The 23,272-nt window shown below is 27.4% G+C and overlaps 1 protein-coding gene across 2 annotated transcripts; it reads left to right on the top strand.

Moving 5' to 3' along the window:
* The first annotated feature begins 5,047 nt into the window (after window positions 1-5,047).
* On the top strand, window positions 5,048-16,237 carry LOC130814638 (homeobox-leucine zipper protein MERISTEM L1-like). Of its 2 annotated transcripts, XM_057680765.1 has the most exons (13): window positions 5,048-5,299; window positions 6,891-6,934; window positions 7,233-7,553; window positions 8,262-8,379; window positions 9,252-9,440; window positions 10,288-10,740; window positions 11,230-11,331; window positions 11,757-11,957; window positions 12,209-12,383; window positions 12,757-13,028; window positions 13,179-13,274; window positions 13,916-14,310; window positions 15,656-16,237. In XM_057680765.1, exons 3-12 carry the CDS (start codon window positions 7,324-7,326, stop codon window positions 14,267-14,269), a joined length of 2,190 nt encoding a protein of 729 aa, XP_057536748.1. In that variant the 5' UTR covers window positions 5,048-5,299; window positions 6,891-6,934; window positions 7,233-7,323; the 3' UTR covers window positions 14,270-14,310; window positions 15,656-16,237. The 2 variants fall into 2 exon arrangements, with proteins under 2 accessions (XP_057536748.1, XP_057536749.1); XM_057680766.1 differs by lacking the exon at window positions 6,891-6,934.
* The last annotated feature ends 7,035 nt before the right edge of the window (window positions 16,238-23,272 follow it).

Raw genomic sequence — 23,272 nt, 5'->3', positions numbered from 1 at the left:
GCAACACTTTAGTTATATAATCCAACTATTTGATTGTGCAGTAACTAAGAAAAGCAATCAAAATTTCTGAATAAAACACAGTAGTAGGAAATTGAGTCAAAAATTTCCGGTTATTTAATCGTAATGTGAATATTTAGTCGGTATATATACAAACTATTTTGTACTGAAAAGTAAGTTTAATTTTGTATAAATTTTTATGTTTGGCGAAAATAACTTTTAAGTTATTAAAATAAATCTAGCTTAAAAATATTAAAGTGAACCAAATAGAGTCACGAGATTCTTCATTTCGTTGTTTAAAATAAATGACAATGATTCCTCCAAATTGATCACGAAATAGCATGAAATAATTTATATTTTATATAATATTCAATTAATCTTAATCAGTTAAGTTTGTAAATAATTTAAGTTAGAAATTATAAAATTTCAAAGCATCTTTATTATCTTGAATAAATAATATACGATGGAGCACATTGTATATACCTAATTTGTCCCGATCGTGGATCTATGTTTGTACGTAGGGCAAACATATAATAATTCCGCACTACAAGTCTACAATAAAATTGACTTTTTAGTGATATATATTTAGTGACAATAGAAATATGTCATTAATTTATATTTTTCAGTGTTATAGTGATATTTTTTTAGTGATATATGTAACTGTCACTATAACTTATAGTGACATTTATGAGAAATGTCATTAGATTTAATGTCGCAAAAAGTTTTAAAATGATTTTTTTATTTTACTGCTAAAGCGTCCAATAAAATGTCACTAAATTCACTACATATATCATTAGAAATTAAAATTAATGAAATTTAAATTAAATGTCACTAAATATATCTCACTAAAATAGTATTATGTTTTAGTGACGCTTAAATGTCACAAACACATCCATACAATATTTAGTTAACATTGTATATAATAATAAGGGATTCAAAGTTAGTCAATAATGTCAACTGACAGCATATAAGTTATGTATAAATTCATATATTTAGAGATACTACGATATATGCTGGTTAAATTGGTTGATATTTTGTTATGTATATAAATACTTAGGTTCAAACCTCTTTAATTAAGCATTTTTTTTATCTATATCATATGAAATTGTTCCAGTAACACATATACAACACATGCACTTAAATTTTTTTATTCTAAATTAGTTCTTCCATCATGATTATCCATTATAGTTGTTATTAATTATTAATTATTCCTATTTATGCCATCTAGTAGGTCCAAATTACATTCGATTATTTAATCCTCCCATTATTGCAAAATTGTTCTTTTTCTCATGACTACTAGACTTTATTTTTGCAAAATATTTGATTTACAATGATCTCTATTTCCCTTCGTGCTTAATTATATTGTCAGTATCCTTGTAAGAATACGAAAAATATTTTAGAATTAATTAGAATAAATTTCGTTAATTTTGGTTACAATATATTTCTAAGAAATATCAATGACTAAGTTTTTAGTTTCATAAAGCTTTTGTTAATAAGCTTTTCTATACATATCAATATTTTAAATAATTTATTGCAAAATTTAACGTAATTAAATGAGAATTTAGTTTTAAAAATATCGTTAGGACAAAGAAAAGATAAAATTAAACCACTAAATTGAATAAGTTCGTTTTAATAAAGCTACATGTAAAGTATTTAAGTTGAGATGGTTGATTATGAGTTTAATATATATTGTAATTATTTTTAGCTAATATAAATGAAGACCGACTTCAAATAATTGGCAAGTCTCTTGCTTCAAAATTGCTTCTAGGACTTTAAGAGGCCTAACAATAGGGTCAGAACTGTCATTAAATTATTATTTCACACAAGTTAGTATTTTGGGAGGTGGTGGGTAGCACCAGACATAGTATACTCGTGCCCCTATAAGAAAATGAAAAAAATGTACGCACTTAATTTATTCCCAAATAATATACCCCAACAAAGAAAAAGGGTGAGTACATATGGTGTAATATGCTTAATCGCATAAGGATTAATTTTTTTATTTCTTTTGTGATTATATGGTTGACCAACACAACAAAACAGGATGATTAAGCGATGACACATGACATCGACTTAAATCGGCCGCACAAAGGTCTTTTCTCGCGTCACTACATAAGTGAACGCTAAATAGAACTTGATGCCGGCGTGCTACCAAAACGGGCGACGCTCTTTTATTTTTTTTGATTACATGGTAAACTCACACCACTTAAGCCATCACCGCTATATGCAGGCAATGGTGACCACAGTTGTCCTTGACAATGTCAGCACCCGCTTTACGATTATGTTATCAATTTTTTATTAAAATATATTATGTAATATATTATTGTATCGTGAGGAAATAATGAGTTTTATCTGAATTGATAAACAAGATGCGATTCTCCAAGTCTAAAATTATTTTACTAAACAAAACATGTAAATAAACAATATCCTATTCTTAAAGGTCCAATATAATAAAAGACGTCAAATACAAGTTCATTTTAAATTTTGTTTTATCTTAATTTCTTATTCTTATACTTAACTTTTAGAAAAAAAATAAAATTGAAGTAAAAAAATTACTGTACATTTTTACCCTGTAAATGGATATTTTCTTAAGGGAGTTTTAAGGAGAATAATGAATATGCTGGCAATCAAACCCCTAAGATTTGGTTTACTTAATTTGCAAGATTGGTAAAAAGCAAAACAGAAATCTCTATACATGGATATTCAAAATACGTTAATAATAATGCACTCGGCAAGAAACTTAAATTAAGGAAGGAGAGAGATGAATGAAGGGGAAAAGGCAGTAAAAAACGACTTAATTATTGGTGAAAAAACAATTTCATAAAAAGGAAAGTCAAAAGTCAAAACAAGCTAACCTAACGACCATAAAATTGATTTACGTAGCATGTTCCACACAACAAATTTCACTAACTAAAATAAAGTTTAGATTATAGGACCGTTTTGGATATTTTAGAGGTCATAAGCGAGAGCAAAACAATGAATTATTAAAATATGAATGTTATACCTTTTTTAAGTGATAATTGATAGTTGATATGCTATTACATTTATCAATTAGTCAATACACTAATATGCTCAATTAACCTATTAACCTACAAAATACTTCACTAACAAATAAATTAAAAACATTATTACTTATAGTTATTTAAACATTTTGATTATCGATGTAAAAAATTTTCAAATTATATCCACTAACAAATAACCCAAATATAAATAATTAATTAGTAATTAACATGGTTACAAATGACCATTAATTATGGAAAATCATTGCCATTTATTATATTATCACTTTTTCATCTATGAAAAAATAATTATAGTAGTTCTTTTTCAATATATAAACAAAAATTACATAAGTTAAAAAATAAAGGAAAATTATCAATGATACTTCTGTATTTTTGCATTTTATCTTTGGTACCCTTGTATATTTTCAATTATTAATGGTACCCCTAACATTTCATGCTAATTACAATACATTATTCAAGTTTTGACCATTATCTTGACATTATTCAAGGTTCAAGAAAGGTTCACACAAACTGACCATAGTTTGTTTTTAAAAAGATTTAACGACAAAATAACGACCTAAACTTAAATAATGTCACAGTTGTAATTAGCATAAAATGCTAGGGGTACCATTGATTATCAAAAAAACACAAAGGTACCAAAGATAAAGTGCAAAAACACAAGAGTGCCATTAATAATTTCTAAAAAATAAATTATAGGGGCCCTAAGCCGTCACTCATGATGGTGATCTTGTAAATGAGTTGACCCTGTTAAATCACAATTATGTTTTGTCTCAGTTAGAGTATTAGGTTTATTTTTACATAATTTTCCCCTTCTCTAGCATATCGTCTTGTAATATAAAAAAGAAAGTTGGGACATTTGAAGTAGTCGGCTACCACTTTTCCAATATAAAAGTTCGGGCCGAATTTTAAAAGAAAAAGTTCGGGCCGAATTTTTTTCTTGCTATCCTTCACTTACTAATTTTCTTCCATCGGCCTATCTTATTCAAACATTTATTTCTGAAAGCTGACAAATCTTATTATTAATTATACAATTTCAATTATACCTTTGTGAGAAACTATATACTTATAAGATAAGATTTTAATTGAACTTTAAATTAATTTTTGATTTGCTATTATATTTAAATTAAATGATTTTTTAATTTTAAGATGATACTCATATATTTTTCAATTTTATATAAAGTATCTAGGACACTTTTTATTAGTGATACTCATTAAGAATAATCTAGTAAAAGTTAGTTTTAAAAATTACTTAAAGTTAGAAAATAATACAAAAAAAAACACACAAACTTAATAAAAAAAAATTTAAGATGAGATTTTTATTATATTATCCTTAATTAGATGGAATTTGCTTCATCCAATAAAATGTAAATAAATAATTTATATATAACTAAGTATTGGTAAAATAATTTTAAATTTATTTTCAATCATGTAAAATCTTTGTTCAACCCTTTTTATTTCAATACTCATTAAAAAATAATCATACCCTAGAAATATATTAAGGATAGAATTGAAAAATATAACATAGCTAACAAAAAATCACAAACAATTACTCTCTCCCTTCTTTTTTGTTTTTCCCGTTTACTTTATGTATAGTTTTCAAAATAATATTTATGCCTAAATATCTTTAATTACACATCATAAAAAATTACAAAAAATGCATAATAATAAGGTATAAATTAATACGAATCCAACAAGATCTCAAACAAATATATTATTTCTTCTATATATCTCTAAAAAATTAAAGTCAAACTTTTCTCTTTTTAAAGTAGAATATTCTAAATGAGAAAAATATTAGAGAACGAAGAGAGTAATTTTCTATGATGAACTTTAATCAAAACTCATAATCCTAGCTATACAATTTCTTATAAGGAAAAAAACCTAAAAATAATAGAGTACATTATTAATTTTCAAAAAAGGAAATTAAATTCATTAAAAAAAAAAGGAAAAAAAAAAGTTTCTCTTTGTATCCCCATGTATGTATATATGTACAGTATATGTATGTATGTATATGCTCTTAATAAGGAGTAAGGAAGAGCAATTACAGCACCTTACTATCTCATCCCCATTCCCCACCACCATAAATGCAAATTGCAACCTACCTCTAACCCATTCTTTCTTTCTCTCTCAAAAACTATACACTCTTTGCAATTACTCCTTTCTGCTTCTACTTCCCTTCTCCACCTGTTTCCAATACCCTTCTTTTTCTCTCTCTCCACCTTAAATCATTTTCAAGTTTTTAACATCAAATTTTGAATCCAGATCTTAATCCTCATCTTCTTCCTCTGGTAAGTCTACTAATTTTCTCTCCTGTTGCTTATTGTGTTTTTTATTTATATCTTCTTATATTAATTCATGCGTGTGTGTTTGTGTGTGCGCATGTAAGTTTTTCTTATAAGAACACAAAAAAAGGAGAAACCATTGCTTTTATGAATGTTTATATTTTTTTTTCGATTGAATAAGGGATTTGAGTCATTTTGTGGTTCACTTATTTTTTTTTCTTACATTTTTCATCAACTTTATATATATTTTTAATGTTATAAGCTTTACATTAAAACCTAAATAATGTAAACCTGAAAATTAAAGGTCAGTTGAAGACTTTCTCTCTTATCCATTTATATATGTATGAGTTCTATTTTCACTATAAATTTATCATCTATCATTAATCCGATTGTCTGTAGAGGATTTTCATTGTGGTAGAAAAACTGAAAAATGTGAACTATTATTTCTGTTACGTATTTTTTTCCTAGAGAGAGAAAGAGAACGAAGAGTTGAGAAGACGTGATCTTCGTTGGCGTTATATTCTGTGTCAAAGGCAAATCAATAATTTGAAATACGAAACTAAAAAAAAGATGACTAATTTGGCATTTGTGCTATGTCAAAGCCCTTTTCACACTGTCAACCCACATTTATTTTTATTTTTTTTTTATATTAAAAAAATATTATTTTCTCCGTCTTAAAAATATATATGTTTCTCTTACATTAAAATATTAAACTCATACAAATATATTAATTGTTTAAAATAGATCCAATAATCTGAAATTTCTTACTTATTTGAACATAACTTTAATCCAACTTCAAAATAAATTTAAAATAATTTTATTATGTTAAAACCGATGTGGACGCAAAACTTAATTGAAATCGACTCAAAACACCTAATTTGAAATTGATCCAAATGGCTCTAAAGCTAACTTTGACAAGGAAATTTTACATCCAGAATGTCCAATAAATATTTAATAAATTATTATTATTCGCAAAAGATAATCTTATATCATAATCAATCTTACATTATATTATATTATTCACGTCGTAATCTAAAATAATACTCCCTTTGGTTCATAGAAAATGAAACATTTACTTTTTGTTACTGTTGATTTGTATTTTATTCTTATAATCTATAAATTAAAATATAGCCAAGTGAGATCTTATTTGACTCGTCTCAATGTAAAGATTATTAATATTCACTTTTTATAATATTTCGTTGAGAGATATTAAGTATTAAATAAGTATATTAGATAGTGTGAAAAAAATAAATATCCGTTTTCTGTGCAAAATAAATGGAATATAACAGTAATTTACTAAATTACTATTTTCACTTTAATTTCTTATACTTAGTAAGACATAAGTCAAAGGGTATATACTTCTAAGAGTGAGAAATAAAAACCAGAAACCACCTCCACGAGTCAATCTAGTAGAGCTAAAGTCATCCCAGAAATTACAGATGAGAGAGAAAAATAAAAAAAACTAAAATAAAGATATCATAAAACGACAAACTTTGTTCTTTAAGACATTAGGGTTTTTTTTTGTTACACTCAGTATTCAACTACTAAATACTGTTTCACTTCAATTATTCAATCCCATTTTCTTCTCTTTTGGTAGATGGAAATATGAAGGTTGAATTCAACAGAATTTAATTTTCTCAGGTATAATAATTCTTCTTTTATGTGAAAAATTTAATAATTTATACGGATAAATAGAGTCAAATAAAGTATTATTTTTAAATTGATTAATTAGGTTTATTGAGTTGGGCATTGTTCTTTAATTTTTTATTATTAAAAAAATAAATTTCATTTCCAAGAAGAAATCTTTTTTTTTTTTACCAAAAGAGGAAAAATATCACATTTTTGTAAACCCTATTGGAAACCCCAATATCTAAAATTATACTAATTCTTATTTTTTAATTTGTTGATATCAATTTCTTATCTATATATATACATGTAGATCATATGAAGTGAAAATTCATCAGCAACAACAAAAGGAATAAGGAAATTAAGAGAAAATAATAATCAAATTGAAGAAAAAATAATAAATTATGTATCAGCCAAATATGTTTGAAACGCACCACCAGTTACTAGACATGGCTGCTGGACATAAAAATCCGGACAATGATTTGGGGAAGATGAGAGATGATGAATTTGAAAGTAGTAGATCCGCTACTGAGAATTTGGAGGGTCTGTCGGGTGATGATCAAGATCCGAATCAACGGCCCAAGAAGAAACGGTATCACCGCCATACTCAACACCAGATTCAGGAGATGGAGAAGTGAGTAAATAATCTTATTTCTTAATTTTATTTTATTATTCTTGAATTGTTGGATGATTTTATTATTAATTTACTAGTCATTTTATGGGAATTTAATGAATGTTTTTTAAGATAACCATTACAATTTTCTCATTCTAAAAATTTAAGCAAGTTTTATTTTTATTACATGGTAGGCTGAAAAAAATAAATAAAGCGAAACTAAAATCTTATTTGACGAAAGTTGAAATTTTCATAATTTTAAAATTTTATTTGCACCATTCGATTTTAAAATAGTTTTAATATAAAATAGCATATCGATCAAACTATTTAGAATTATGGAATTTTGATTGAAATTGATAAAGGCTTAAAAGTAATCAATCATAATTTAATACTTAAATTTTAGGAAAATTTGATTTTAATAATACATTTTAGGTGACCATATTTTCTTTTAAAGGTCTTAAACGTCAAATTCTCTTGAAAATACTCGTACAAGTCACAAATTCCTTTTAAAAAAAAAATGCAAAAGTCGAACTTTTATAGAAAAAATAAAATGTGAGATTTTTATAATTATAAACTAATTACTTAAAAGTGGATTTTTCTAATTACATTTTCTAAATTTTAGTGTATAATTTTTTTAGATAGTTATAGAAATTTAGGTAGAAATTTGTGTGATATTGTTATTTAATTGTATGGGTGTTTTGATATAATTTTTGGTGGTGGAAATTAAAGTTTCTTCAAGGAATGCCCTCACCCTGATGACAAGCAAAGGAAAGAATTAAGTCGTAGATTAGCGTTGGAGCCTTTACAAGTTAAGTTTTGGTTCCAAAACAAGCGCACTCAAATGAAGGTATGAAGGAGACTGAACCTTCTTATCGTATTTTTTATTATGTACCTTATCTTTATATTATCATCTTTATACTTAATCTAAGTTTATTCAATAATTAATTATATAAATGTAAATGTGAATTTAAATTTAAATATTTTCTTTTGTTACTTAAAGCGTGAATTTTGTTGATACGGAATTATTAAATGGCAAATATCTTTGAAATTTAATGAAATAATAATTTTAATATACTCTTAATAATTGACCATAAAAGGTTTATTTGGTAAAGATTCATTGATTAATTAATGGAATTAAATTTATTGTTAGTTCTTTGAAATAAAGCTTATTGTTTTTGTGATGTACGATTAAATTATTAGCAACAATTATTTTTTTACACTTCTATAATTTACAAAGGACCAAATGGCAAATGACAAATTCATTGTGTCACTAGTTTATATTTACTAATTAATTCTCCTTTTCAATTAATTAAGATAAGTTGGGAGTTTAAGAAGAAAATATCTAATAGTCAATAATACATATAGTGATAAACTAAAATATTATAATGTCAGAACATTAATCTCAACAACATAAAATCGACTATAATATATAACTAAAAAGATAAAAAAATAATCACCAATATGAGATTCGCGAAGGATTTATTGAGTTTAAATGTTCACTACTGAAAGTAACCATCAATTAACTTGTTTTGTTATTCACATTTTTCCTTATAACCATTACTCTTATACTCAATTTTTTTTTTTGCTCTCTGTCCCTTTGAATTTGCATTATGACAAATAAATCTAGCAAGTCATTTAACTATCTTATTTTATAATTTTTGTTACATAATATTTGAAATAAATGAAATATGTCATTGGGTTTTGTTTGTTTGATTATAGGCCCAACATGAACGATCAGAGAATCAGCAACTTAGATCTGAGAATGAAAAGCTTCGAGCTGATAACATTAGGTACAAAGAAGCACTTAACAATGCTACTTGTCCAAATTGTGGAGGTCCTGCTGCCATTGGTGAGATGTCTTTTGATGAGCAACAGCTCAGGATTGAGAATGCTAGACTTAGAGAAGAGGTATGTACTTAATTTAATGCTTATTAATACTATTCTATCTTAGGTGCGGTGTTCCATTTAATTTGGCACACGTGTCAATACAGTTTTTCAAGATTTAATATTTGTAAATTTAATATGATTAATAATTATTAATATTACTATTAATAATCTTTGTTTTGAGATTAATCAAATAAAATTTTATCATATAAATAAAGCGTTTGATAAATACTTGACATTTTGGTAATTATTATAACATATTGTTAGATGTATGTTTCACCAAAATATATCAAATGAGAATCACTGTTTTCTACTTAAAAATATTCCTTTATAATCATTCTCATAAGTAATGTGTACAATATATTTACACTATACACACACATCCATATAGAATCAAGACATGATATCAAATGTTCAATGATCTTATTTGATCAATTTCATATTACAACAATTTTAGAGCAAATTAACTCATCCAAAAACTTAAGTTGATGGGTGATGCTTTAAGATATTTTACGTACACTAATATGCCCTCTTACACAAGAGTCACTTAAGCTAAAAGTGTGAATGCAATACATGTTATTTCTTAACTGGCATTGAATACTCAACTTTAAATGAACGATGGTTGAGATTCAAACACATGACTTATTGTCACGTTAGCGCTAATACTAATATACCATGTTAAGGGACTAATTCATCAACCAAAAGTTTAAGCTAATGGTTGAAACCTCAGGAGATGTTATGTTATATCCTCCGACAAATCTTAATCCAATCCCAAGTAATATTTGGGGTCGGTTAAATTAATGAGTTCAATTCTATAATTAAGCTTAATTATATCCTACATTGACTAATTGTCTAAGTATTGTTAATACAGATTGATAGAATATCAGGCATAGCAGCAAAGTACGTAGGAAAGCCCTTAGTGACATACCCTCATTTACAAAACCAAGGGCTACACTCACGTTCATCTCTTGATCTTGGAGTTGGGAGTTTTGGTGCACCATCAAGTATGGTAAGTGACATTTATGGAGGTTCAGCAGGGGATCTCCTACGAACTGTAGCTCCTCTTACCGAGGCTGACAAACCTATGATCATTGAGCTGGCGGTTGCAGCCATGGAAGAACTCATTCAAATGGCTCAGTCCGGTGAACCTTTGTGGGTTCCTAGCCCTGATAACTCTACTGAGATCCTTAATGAAGACGAGTATTTTCGAAGTTTCCCTCGTGGGATTGGGCCTATGCCATTAGGTCTTAAATCTGAGGCTTCTAGAGATTCGGCTGTTGTTATTATGAATCATATGAACTTGATTGAAATTCTCATGGATGTGGTAAGACACTAACTATCTAATTATGTAAAATAATTCGTTTTTTTTGCGACCGTCTAATTATAATACAGATTCATATAATTAATTTATTGATCACATAAACACACATACTAAATATAAATGAGTCAGTCCAATATAGATAATCTCATCATGACACCATCTCATTTAAGAATTTATGAAAAAATCAATATAAGGGGCTAATACATGTGTATTAGTTTAACATACATTTTGGCATGGTTTACTAGTAATAATTCTATAGTTGGATTTTAAGCCCAACCAAAATAATAAATTTAATAAAAGTTTATTATTTTAAATTTCGGTGGCCAGACTTTAAAAGTCAATCATATTATATAGAATTATGTCTCAAAATCCGTTTTGTAGGTGACTATAGGATCACTAATCTTTATTGATTGAGTAATATATTATTAGTTTTAATCATAAAAATCTAATAAGTATTATTGAGTAATGTAACTAATTTTTTTGTGTCTGTAGAATCAATGGTCATGTGTGTTCTCTGGTATAGTCTCAAGAGCAATGACTCTAGATGTTTTGTCAACTGGAGTGGCTGGGAATTACAATGGAGCGTTACAAGTGGTATGTATTCATTATACAGAAAATTATTTTTCAGAATTCTAATCCTAACATGTTACAAGGTAAAGTATGTTTAGAACATATAAAAAGTACAGTATAATTTAATTTAGTTACCTTATTTTTTTTTAGGCTAAAAATTTATAATAGTTATTTGGTTTTAAATTATAATGGATTATAATAAAATGGCTTATTAAATTAATCATGTGTACTCTTTTGATTTATATGAAGTTGCATATGATTTTTGTTACTAAGGAATCGATTAATAGAAAACAACCTCTTTGTTAGGTTATTATCACTAACAAGGATAAGATTGCGTATATTTGACTTTTTTAAACCCCACCTCAAGTGAAAGCTATTGAATGAAATTGAGATAATGAAATATTATTGTTACAAAGACATAATTAACTAACAAGTTTTGATTTTAACAGATGACAGCAGAGTTTCAAGTCCCATCACCATTAGTTCCCACACGTGAGAACTTTTTTGTAAGATACTGTAAGAAAAATGCGGACGGTAGTTGGGTAGTGGTTGATGTTTCATTGGATGGATTGCGTTCTTGCCCTATTCCAAGGTGTCGTAGAAGGCCTTCCGGTTGCTTAATACAAGAGTTGCCCAATGGTTACTCTAAGGTATAGCTAGCTTTATCGATTAATGTACTTCGTCAATTTTCAATAAGTCAATTATTTATAATTTACCAAGAAAAAAGACTCATTAATTAAATCATTTAGAGTTCTTATTTATATATCGTTGATATTAAGGGTGAACTAAAATAATTTCTATGAGTTACAAAGGTTAGGTTTTGAGCATGTATTCTACCTAAGTTTTAGGTAGTAACCCTTAAATGACATCAAGATGATATATATTAATATGATTTGTGTAGGTGACATGGGTGGAACATGTGGAAGTGGATGATCGAGCAGTACATAACATATATAGGGCATTAGTAAACTCAGGACTAGCCTTTGGAGCAAAACGTTGGGTATCTACTTTAGATATGCAGTGTGAAAGGCTTGCTAGTGTCATGGCTACCAATATTCCTGCAACAGAAGGTGGTGGTAAGTATTAGCCTTTGGAGTAACTTTTACCTTGGGTCATTTTCCTAAACTGGGTGAATTGAAAATATTATTATATTATCAGTCAAACACTCATCTAATTGAATACTTACTATTTATAGTATAATATTTTTAATTAAATGATCTGGAACATGACTTAAGTATTATAACCGTATCCAAATTTCCTAATGTAAAGTGAAAGATTGAAATAATATTTATCTATTGAATTTTGATATTTTTATTTTCAATTTAAATTCTCAATTTCTCGAACTAAATCTTTTGAAACTAAGACTTTGACATTATTTTGGCATTACATCTATAATTGATTAGCCAATAGATTTTGCTATAAATTCATTTTGTTTGAAATATTGGGCAGTAATAACAAGTGCTGAAGGGAGAAAGAGTATGCTGAAACTAGCAGAGAGGATGGTGATGAGCTTCTGTGCTGGAGTGGGAGCATCTACAGCCCACACGTGGACAACATTATCAGGTAGTGGAGCTGATGATGTTCGGGTGATGACCCGAAAGAGCATGGATGATCCGGGTAGACCACCAGGCATTGTTCTTAGTGCTGCTACTTCTTTTTGGATGCCTGTTTCTCCTAAACGTGTCTTTGATTTCCTTCGTGACGAGAATTCTAGGAGTGAGGTATTTTAGCACAATTTTACGCCAATTAACATTATTTGCTCTGTCCTATAAAATTAAAGTGGAAGCTTTATCTAAACTTGAGTATTTTAATTTCATTTGTTATATTATTAATATAATCATTATAAAGTTAATAAATTGTCCTTTTTACAGTGGGATATACTATCAAATGGTGGCCTCGTCCAAGAAATGGCTCACATAGCAAATGGTCGTGATCCAGGGAACTGTGTATGTCTTCTAAGAGTGAATGTAAGAGTTCCATTCATTGAAACTTTCAATTAGCTATTTAATTTTACAATTATCATATCCTAATGCGTTCTAAGCAGATTCGACAATTCGATATTCACCAAATCTTATAATTAATTATGACTTAAAAAATGATTTAGAATAAATATGTAAAAACTAATAAAGACACAAGATCCGATTTTGAACCGAACTGAAATTGACTAGTCACCTGATAATCTAAATGATCACCTCTATTGTAACCTAACTTTTTAGAAATAAAGTACTACATAAAGTATTAAAAAATAATATTATTTGACGTAAATTTTTAATAATATTATTCTTTAATTATTAATCACTATAGAATTATCCATTTGTATATGTACTCTTTCTTAAAAACTGTCACACTTTCTATTTGATCTGTCTCTACTTCACAACATTTATACTTCAGACAGTGTTCTTACTATTTTTATCATCCTCACATTTTCTTTTATTTATTAAAACTATCCAAATACTGATTTAGTTGTTCTTACTAAAATTAATTTTTTAATATTCATATGAATCGTTAGTATTGCAATCTCATGTGGGCATATTTTTTGTTATGAACTCATGTATTTTACATTCCACATTATATATGGTAACATAAAATGAGTTGTGGTAAAATGTAGAGTGCAAATTCAAGTCAAAGCAACATGTTAATACTCCAAGAAAGTACAACAGATGCAACAGGGTCGTATGTAATATATGCACCAGTTGACATTGTTGCCATGAACGTAGTTTTGAATGGTGGTGATCCTGATTATGTCGCTCTCTTACCATCTGGATTTGCCATTTTACCCGATGGGTCTGTTGGGTCCATGGAAGTCGGGTCTGGTGGTTCATTGCTAACTGTTGCATTCCAAATACTCGTGGATTCAGTTCCAACAGCCAAACTGTCATTGGGTTCTGTTGCTACTGTTAATAGTTTGATTAAGTGCACTGTTGAAAGGATTAAGGCGGCTGTTGCTGGTGATACTGCTTAATCAAACTTCTCCATTCATCTGCTTTTCATGGATATATGCAGGTTAGTCATCTCAATTACATACTTTTGATTCGTCTTTGTTGGAAAAATAACCCACATGTAATCCCAAATCGAACAATTGGAGGGAAATTGACTAACTTATAAATTTTTTCATGAAATTTATATTCAGCCAACTCTTTTCTTATGCGGGTCTTAATGTATACAAGCTCTTTAACAAATATATCAATGTTTTCCCTTTTGAAATGTTTTACTTGAAATTCTTTTTATTTTTTTTATTCATCGGAATAATTCTATAATGGTTGAGTTTTATCATAAATTTGAATAACATTTCACTTTTAATAAAGCTTTAATCTATTTTTCCTTACTAATTAAATAAATTATAGAAGTAATTGTTAGAAATGAATATAAATAAATACAATCAATTTATTAATATTAGGTTTTCCCTTGATCATAAACATCTTTAACATATATATTATATATTATTATTATTATGTTTATTAATACTTAAATTACGTACTACTTTTTTTGTTTTCTAATGTTTTTTTCATTTGGATTATTCCATCTTAAGGAGAGAAAATTTTAATTAATGTTTTTGACACATGTTTAGAAGATAAAATATATCTATGTGAGATCTCGTTTATGTACATATTTAGATAAAATATATCTATGTCAAAAATATCTATGTTTATTATACTTAAATTACGTGCTACTTATTTATTATGTATTTTTAATAATTTTTATTATGTGTATTCAAAGATATTAAAGTTTAAACTTTGTTTTGAAAATTGTCCGAAAAATAAACGAGAAAAACAAAAAATGACACAAAGAGTATTTAGAACTTAATTTTTATAAGACTTGTTATATATACACCATGTAATTAAGTTGTGCAACCCATCATTTAAAATTTAGATTCGCCCTATATTCGATTTTTTTATATCAAATTCATCATCATCATATTTAGTTTATCCCGCTCATAGAAAACTATGGTTAGGGTCTGGGGAGGAAAGAAAGACGGCATCTCATAGTTATAAAAAAAAGTGCGATTAAAGTGTACCTCAATTCAAAAAGGATCTTCCAAGAAAGAGAAATCTGCAACTACTCAAATACGATCTTGGCCACATTGTATTTTTAAATCGTGCTTCACCACCGAATATGATCGAATTGTGCACTATTATTATTTGAATGCAAATGAAATAATATAGGAGTACGTTTCATGCTGTTTGTTAACCTACTATAGGCGTTTATAGTTTCTACAACACATATTAGTTTACCTCTTTGGATTAATTTATATCAATATCTTCTATTTATAATTTATTTTGCTTTTAATGATTGTTATTTAATTTTCCAATTTATTTATTCATTAATTCTTGTATATGCTCTTTTGCAGTATGCTTGATTAGTACGTAGAGGAGTCGTAAAAATATAAGCCGAGAAGGGGAAGTGTACGTTGTTTACAACTTTTGGGTTTTTATAGTACGATCCATGGAGGAAGTCAAGAACGCACCTTTTGTGATCCTCGTAATGTATGTAGTTATGTTTAAAAAGGCTAATATTTCTCGATTGAAAAGAACTTACCTTGAAACTATCATTACGAGGAAATTGGGTTCGGGTATTGACTTCACCAAAAAATTATTCAGTAAAACAAAGGTAAATGGACTAAAATATGCCACCCTCCCTTAATTAATTGTTTTTGTAGCAAGTAATTTTTGGCTAATTAAAGCCTAAATTAACTTGAACTTTAATTTGTAGTTTGTTGCATAAGAGTGTTTTGGTAAATTAGGTTTATCGTTGTGATCTCCCCCTTCTTTTTTTATGAGTAAATTAATGTAGGAGGACATACATTTGAAGCTTTGTTACTAACTTGTAATTCGTGTACTCCATGTCTTTTATAAAAGGATGTGATCTTCATTGAATTTCTCACACTTAAATACTTAAATAGTTAAAGAATCTATAACTATCATCATTATTTAATATTATTTACACGTCACAACCTTAATAAAAAATTTTCTTTCAAAACTCAATGATAATGTCATTGCTATTATGATTAATATTTATATCTTTGACTTTATTACTTTCTAATAACTATGACTATAATATCATTCATATTGATTGATTTTATACTTTTAAAGTCAAATGTATTAGAAAACTATATATTTTATTTCATCTTTTTAAATTATTTATAAAATCTTATGAAAATTTATTTATTAAATGAGTATTATTTAAGTGTATTGGATATTTTTAATTTATACTATTATTGGTTACTTAAATGCAATGCTTAATTCTAATATGATTTAGATTGTGACTATCTTTATGTAACTCACTTATATTTTTTATGACAAACAATTTTTTTTTTATTTAAACTTTTATAAAATAATTTTACATAGATATTTATGTTAAATCTGATTTTGAAGTGTGTTATTTAATAGTTGTAATACTTTATATAAACAGCTAGTCTCTTAAGAGAAGTATCAAGCCCAGTCCATTAAAGATTAATGTTTACTTATCCTATCCTAAATGCCTACTTTTATTATCTTAAATGTCTACTTACACATTATTCTTAATACCTACTTATAATAATTTAAAAAATAGATGATGGGCAGGCCCAATTAGAGATGGTCTCTCCAAGAGGCCGTCTCTCACAAGAATTTGTGTTATATAAATTAATGTAATATTTGTTTTTGTTAGATAAATTGGTATGTAAACTTTTTTTATTAAACATACTCATAATTTTGTATTGTATACTTTATGTACAAAACATTTGCCCTTTTATTCAAAATAAACAAATAGAAGTACAAATATAAATATATTAAATATATAATCAAATTTTTTGTCTTTTGTTGTGAGTTATTTGTCATGAACTAAGTTTTCAAAATCATCTACGCACACAATACAAAGTAAAATATAAATCAAACAATGTATGTTGTATATAACTAAGAGCGAAATGCGATATAACTATAATGCAAAATTTCGAAAAATTTAATAAAGCCGTGCATCGCACGAGTACTATCTAATTACTACTATTTTGGAAAAATTATTTATGTAGAACTCTAAATATTTTATTGTTAGAATTTATTGCACTTAGAATAATTCTATACGCTTCAATTTAGTTCTCTCTCTAAGGATGACCCGGGATTAAGACATTGGCATTTATAAATATAATATCAAAAGTTATTTTTATCTCTTAGGACGATATAAAAATAACAATTAGAAATATTAAATACTAGTATTATGGATTTTGTATAAGTTCAATCAATACAACGTTTAATGATACTGCATACATACCAGTTAGACCAACGTATATAATCACTCATACTCTCCATAATTCACTCATTTTACCTTATTTTCATTTTAGTTTATCATAATAAATTTATCTCTCATTTCTAATATCTTATTTTTTTTACTCACTATACTCAATTTTTATATTCTTTGTGTCATTCATAATAAGGTAAGTAAATTGGAAGGAATAGTATATACTATTATACAACTAGTGTCTTGAGAGACGGTCTCTTTGAAAGACGTATTTCTAGCCTAGCTCATTAAAGATTAATGCCTCCTTATTGTATTTTTAATTCCTACTTATATTATTCTTAATGCTAACTTACTGTATCCTTAATGTATACTTTAAATATCTTAAATGTCTATTTACATTATTCTTAATGTCTACTTATAATATTTTAAAAAATATATAATAAATCGACCCAATTAAAGATGATCTTTCAAAGACTTCGTCTCTCACAAGAATTTGTACATATTATATTCCTTGAAAATATACTTAATGATTGAATTTGGGCGGTTTCAAATCCAAATTCTGCCCAAGCTAATGAGGAACTAACATCATCATCATATCCAGTGAATCTGGCTTATAGAAAACTAACGTAGCGTTAAAATATTAATTAGTGTTGGAAATATAAAGGAGAATACACTTTATATGAAGAGGGTGACCTTTCCTTGAAAGTAATTGGTGATAAAATATTACGGTAAATACTTTGTCAACCAGGCAACGATATCAATTAAAGCTTATCAGTAAAACTCAACAATAATAAACGCATTGTCCTGCCAACATTAATAGTCCCATCTCCCTCCTAAAATTCCCACTTGAGATAAATGTTACTATCTATAGTATGAGGCCAAATAAAGTGAAAATGTAAATTGTAAATAAAATTATTACGAAAATTTAAGGATCTCAAGAGTTCCAGCTTTGGATCTAAATTTTTAAATAATAAAGAGTAAATTTACTCTTAATGAAAATATTTTGTACCGATGCAAATTAGGATTGCAGCTCTGAAAAAGTGTGTTTTTTGTTTATGCTGATGTAAATTAGAATTGTTTCTCTTATTTTCGTAGTTCAATTTTTTATTGCTTTGTTCTGAATTAATGAAAAATATTTTCATTCTCCAAAAAAAAAATTTACTTTAAAAAAATAATTTTTAAGGATCTGAATATAAATCTTAAAATAAATTTCAACACCTTTAAGATTAGGGTCCAGGCCTAAATTCCACCTGCTAAGTAGACATTGGGTAAGGGTCGAGTTAGACCCAATTCGAATCCTTAAATATTCATCCCTTCTTGAGAGTTGAGCCTAACATCTATAAACAAAAAGAAAATGGGCCTAGCTAAGTCAGAAATCTTAAAAATAAAAATGGGCTTCATGGGCTGGGCCCTTAAATTCGCCCAAACTCATTTAGTACACGGAGCTGTCCCGTATTATAAGTCCTTTCAATGCTCTAGTTCTTATATAAGCCAAAATTAGTAGTTAAACTTTTTATTTTCACACTAATTTATACACTCCTTTGTGTAATTTTTAATATTTTTTCTTGTGTATATTAAAATTATAAAAAGTTAATATTTAGTATAGATTCTATCAATCTTCTTGATAGGGTATAAATAATTAAATATTATCTTCGTCTCAACATATGCGTTTTATTTAGTTTAACAAACATGTCAATACACTTATTCATATCTTAATATCTTTGATCTAACATAATAACAAATTTTAATGTGTTGATATTAATATTTTTGCATAGAAATAAATCAAATAATATTCCACATGACTATATTATAACTAATAGTTTAAAAATAAAATTTAAATTAAAAATAATAAATAAGAAAAAAATTGGCCACATAAACTAAAACGAAAGGATTATTTAATTATGACTGAATTTTACAAACTTTGAAAAAAGTTGTGTACGGTAGCCTACTAGGATAGGACTATCGGAGTGTTGGACAAGGAGTTCAATTAGGATGCTAACTCTTCTTTGTTTCTCCCCGCGGCTTACATTTCCCTTTCTTTACACGTTAAAAATGCCATACATTTTTTTGTACTTTTGATTATGAAAGTTAAATAATCCTTTTAGATGTATATCTTAAGATTTTTTAATGACTAAAAAATATGAGTTTGAATCACATTTATATCTCATTTAAAATGGAATATTTCGCGTTAAGTTTGAGAAAGACATATCTTTATTCATATTTTTAACGCAAAGAGCTATCATGTGGAGGAACGTGTTAGAATATAAAACATATCTTGAGACCTGAATCATTAATTTACGTTTTAAGTAGAGTTGGTTTCTTGACAAATCCCTATTGCTGAGTCAATTAGTACAAGCATGGCCGGTTCTTAAAATAATAAATGGTGTTATTCAAATCCAGTTCCGAACAACACTTTTTAAGTGATTGTAAACCATTTTTATATTTAAAGTGATATATATAGTATTACAATACGTTTTGTCCTAAATAATTATTTTTCTTAAAATGAAAAAACTTTTATCTTTTAATATAAAGAAAAAGCTCCATTTTAAAAAACATCGCAACATCTCTAAAATGAAATTATCCTCCAATCATTTTGATGGATACTTTATAAATATATCTTTGTAGATAATTATTAAAGGTATGACCATTAATATGGATATAGAAAGCGATGGATCTAGGTCGGAAGAATTTTTTAAGGACAAAAATTATGAAAATCATTATTAGTTTGAATTGGATAATCTCAGTTTCTCGTAATTAATGTACTTTATTGCATAAAATAAATAATAGATTATGATATACTGGTATATCTTTTTTCTCTCTAAAATATTGAGTTTGTTTAATAATTTATTTAAGGTTAATTTGATTTGTACAATTACTAATTTACTATGTAGAACTCAAATTTTGGAGATTACGTCAGTTTACCTAACATACTTGTTTTTAACAAAAAACACAAATTGAATACTTTTGCATGGCTGGAAAAACCAAACTTTTTGTAAAAGTCTATATTTGTCCATGAATAGGGAAGTTTAGGTTCGAAACTTTTCCGGCCATCATTTAAATGAAAAATATATTATATTGAATCGTATGATATATAATTAAGAAATAATAATTGAGATTGTTTTGACACGCGTGTAGAGATAAGTGCTCAACACGTACGCTTATACTAGTATTTTGAATTTACCTATATCCGTCAACATAGAATTGGTATATGATGTCAGGTGTTGCAAGAAAAATTTTATTTTGCGTGTATTCACTTTGTTCTATTGAGTTTATAATATAAGACTTAAATAATTATATGTGAAATTTTTTTGAACGTTATAGTGCAAAATTAAAGTAACAAATAGAATAATAATGAAGAATTGGTATATGATGTTTAAGTATTGCAAGGAAAATAAAATCTAGTGTATAATAAAGAAGGGGTAACCGTAGTTGTATTGTTGAAGTTTTGCCTTTGGAGGTTCATATCATATCTAAGATAGGGTGAAAAGCATTAGTTACATGCCTTGTTCGACTACTTAATAAAATACTAAATCTACTTTTCTTTTTCCGTGAAACAATCACGGTATAGTGTATTGATATTAAAATATTATTTTAGTAACTTTGTTTTAAAATTAATATTATAAGTAATTTGTGTGAATCTTTGGTCATTTCATAAAATTAAATATTAGTAATTTTTATTCAATGCATTTAATAAATAGGAGTGAATTGAGTACATTTAAATAACACTGTACAAGCATACAAGCTTTTTCATACCTTTAGTAAAAGGATTGGAAGAGAACCAAGTAACATGATTCAATTCGATGATAAAAAATTCAAAGCAATCAAATGTGAACTCAAGACAACGCAACATTCAGTGGCAAAACAAATGGGGATATCACAATCAACTGTATTTAGATGGAAGAAGAAGAAAATCATAAGGAAGCACACAAATCCTCTAAAACCTGCCCTTATTGAAAAAAATAAGTTGCACAGGTTATTTTTTGCGATTTGTAAGTGTTACTGTGATGAACAAATTGATGCATATAAATTTCAATCACAAGATAACATTATTCACATAGATGAAAAGCATTTCTATCTAACCCGTGAAACACAGACTTACTATCTTGCTTCGGGTGAAGTAGAGCCACATAGGGAAATTCAATCGAAAAGGTTTATTCCTAAAATCATGTTTATGTGTGTTGTAGCAAAACCAATATATTCATCTAATGGTGATGTGATTTTTATGGAAAGATAGGTATGTGGCCTTTTATAAGTCAGGAACCTGCGAAGAGGAGCTCAAACAACAGGAGGAGGGGGGAAATAGAAACTAAACCAATTCAATCAATCACCAAAGAGCATATGAGGGCAATGCTCATAATCAATGTCATACCAACAATCAGAGCTAAATGGCCTAGTATGCTTTCAAAAGACATTATCATTCAACAAGATAACGCAAAGCCGCACATAGCACCCAATGACTAGGATTTTGTTGATGAAGCAACAAAAGATGGATTTAATATCCAACTTGTGCAACAACCACCAAATTCACCTGACATGAATGTGTATAATCTATTAATGACTTCTTCAAAAAAATCCATTAAACGTGCACTTGGTGCATCTAGAACCAACCGTCCTTATATTTTGTGTATTGACACTTTTGGGTGATGTTCATAGACACATAAAAGTAGTACCTGAAAATGATATGACTAAATATTTGGTTCATGCATTTTATCGAAGTCCTAAAATTACTTGGTGCGTTCACACAACTAAAATTTTTTCCTTACATTTGAGAATTGAATTGTACTAAGAATACGAAAAGTTGTCCTTGATCGATCCACTAAGATAAAATCGTGCTTGTTGATATTATTATTATTATTATTATTATTATTATTATTATTATTATTATTATCATTATTATTATTATTATTATTATTATTATTATTATTATTATTATCTATATTTGTTTTCCTCTAACTTTATTTATCATTATTTAATGTTTGTGATTCTTATATTTTTTGACTAACTTTATTTTATCTCCCACACATTCACTATTATTGTTCTATTTGATTTTTGTACGAATGCACACATTCAATCGCAAATATCTCAAATTGTGTCTAATTAATAAAATTATAAAATATTGATTTTAATAAAATTATGAAATGGGACAATAATAGTCAATAGGAGGGACTGAGGGAATATATATTTTAAGTATATGCTCCACTCTTTTTCTCCATTAACATTATTATTCCAAATTATAAATAACATCTCCCCGGCAACGGCGCCAAAAACTAGGTAGGGCAAATTTTAATAACCGCAAGCGCATGGTGTACGTGTAGCTACAGGTCGAACACAAGGAGGCGAGTTAATTAGTTTGTTTGATTTATGACTACGAGACACGGATCAACAAGTAGTTGGGTTGAGAAACTAATACTACAATGCAAATAAAACTAATAATTAAGGCTAAGACAATTATTGATACGAAAATAATAATAATATGACAAATCTAGTATCACCCCCTAACCTAATAAAACTCCGAATTTTACCTTAAATTACATAAAATACATTACTAAGCACATGAAGCAAAAATGTCAAATATTCCCAACAACACTACCTAAAATCCACTAAAACATCACATAAGGAGCATAAAAATAACATGAATAAGTGCAAGTAATGAAATAATTACAACAATCACTCCATCATCTAAAAAATTTTATTTTTGTATAATGCTGTTAGCATTTTTTTTTTATAAAACATCAAATAAAAATGGAGAGTAATG

This window comes from Amaranthus tricolor, chromosome 6, assembly GCF_026212465.1.
Source record: "Amaranthus tricolor cultivar Red isolate AtriRed21 chromosome 6, ASM2621246v1, whole genome shotgun sequence".
Lineage (NCBI taxonomy): Eukaryota > Viridiplantae > Streptophyta > Magnoliopsida > Caryophyllales > Amaranthaceae > Amaranthus > Amaranthus tricolor.
This window is presented reverse-complemented; position numbering and strand designations above follow the sequence as displayed.

Coding starts and splice junctions, on each gene's coding strand:
- LOC130814638 (XM_057680766.1), top strand. CDS start 7,324: ATGTATCAGCCAAATATGTTTGAAACGCACCACCAGTTACTAGACATG. Junction 9,441..10,287: donor ATGCTAGACTTAGAGAAGAG/GTATGTACTTAA, acceptor TTGTTAATACAG/ATTGATAGAATATCAGGCAT. Junction 12,384..12,756: donor TCCTGCAACAGAAGGTGGTG/GTAAGTATTAGC, acceptor AATATTGGGCAG/TAATAACAAGTGCTGAAGGG.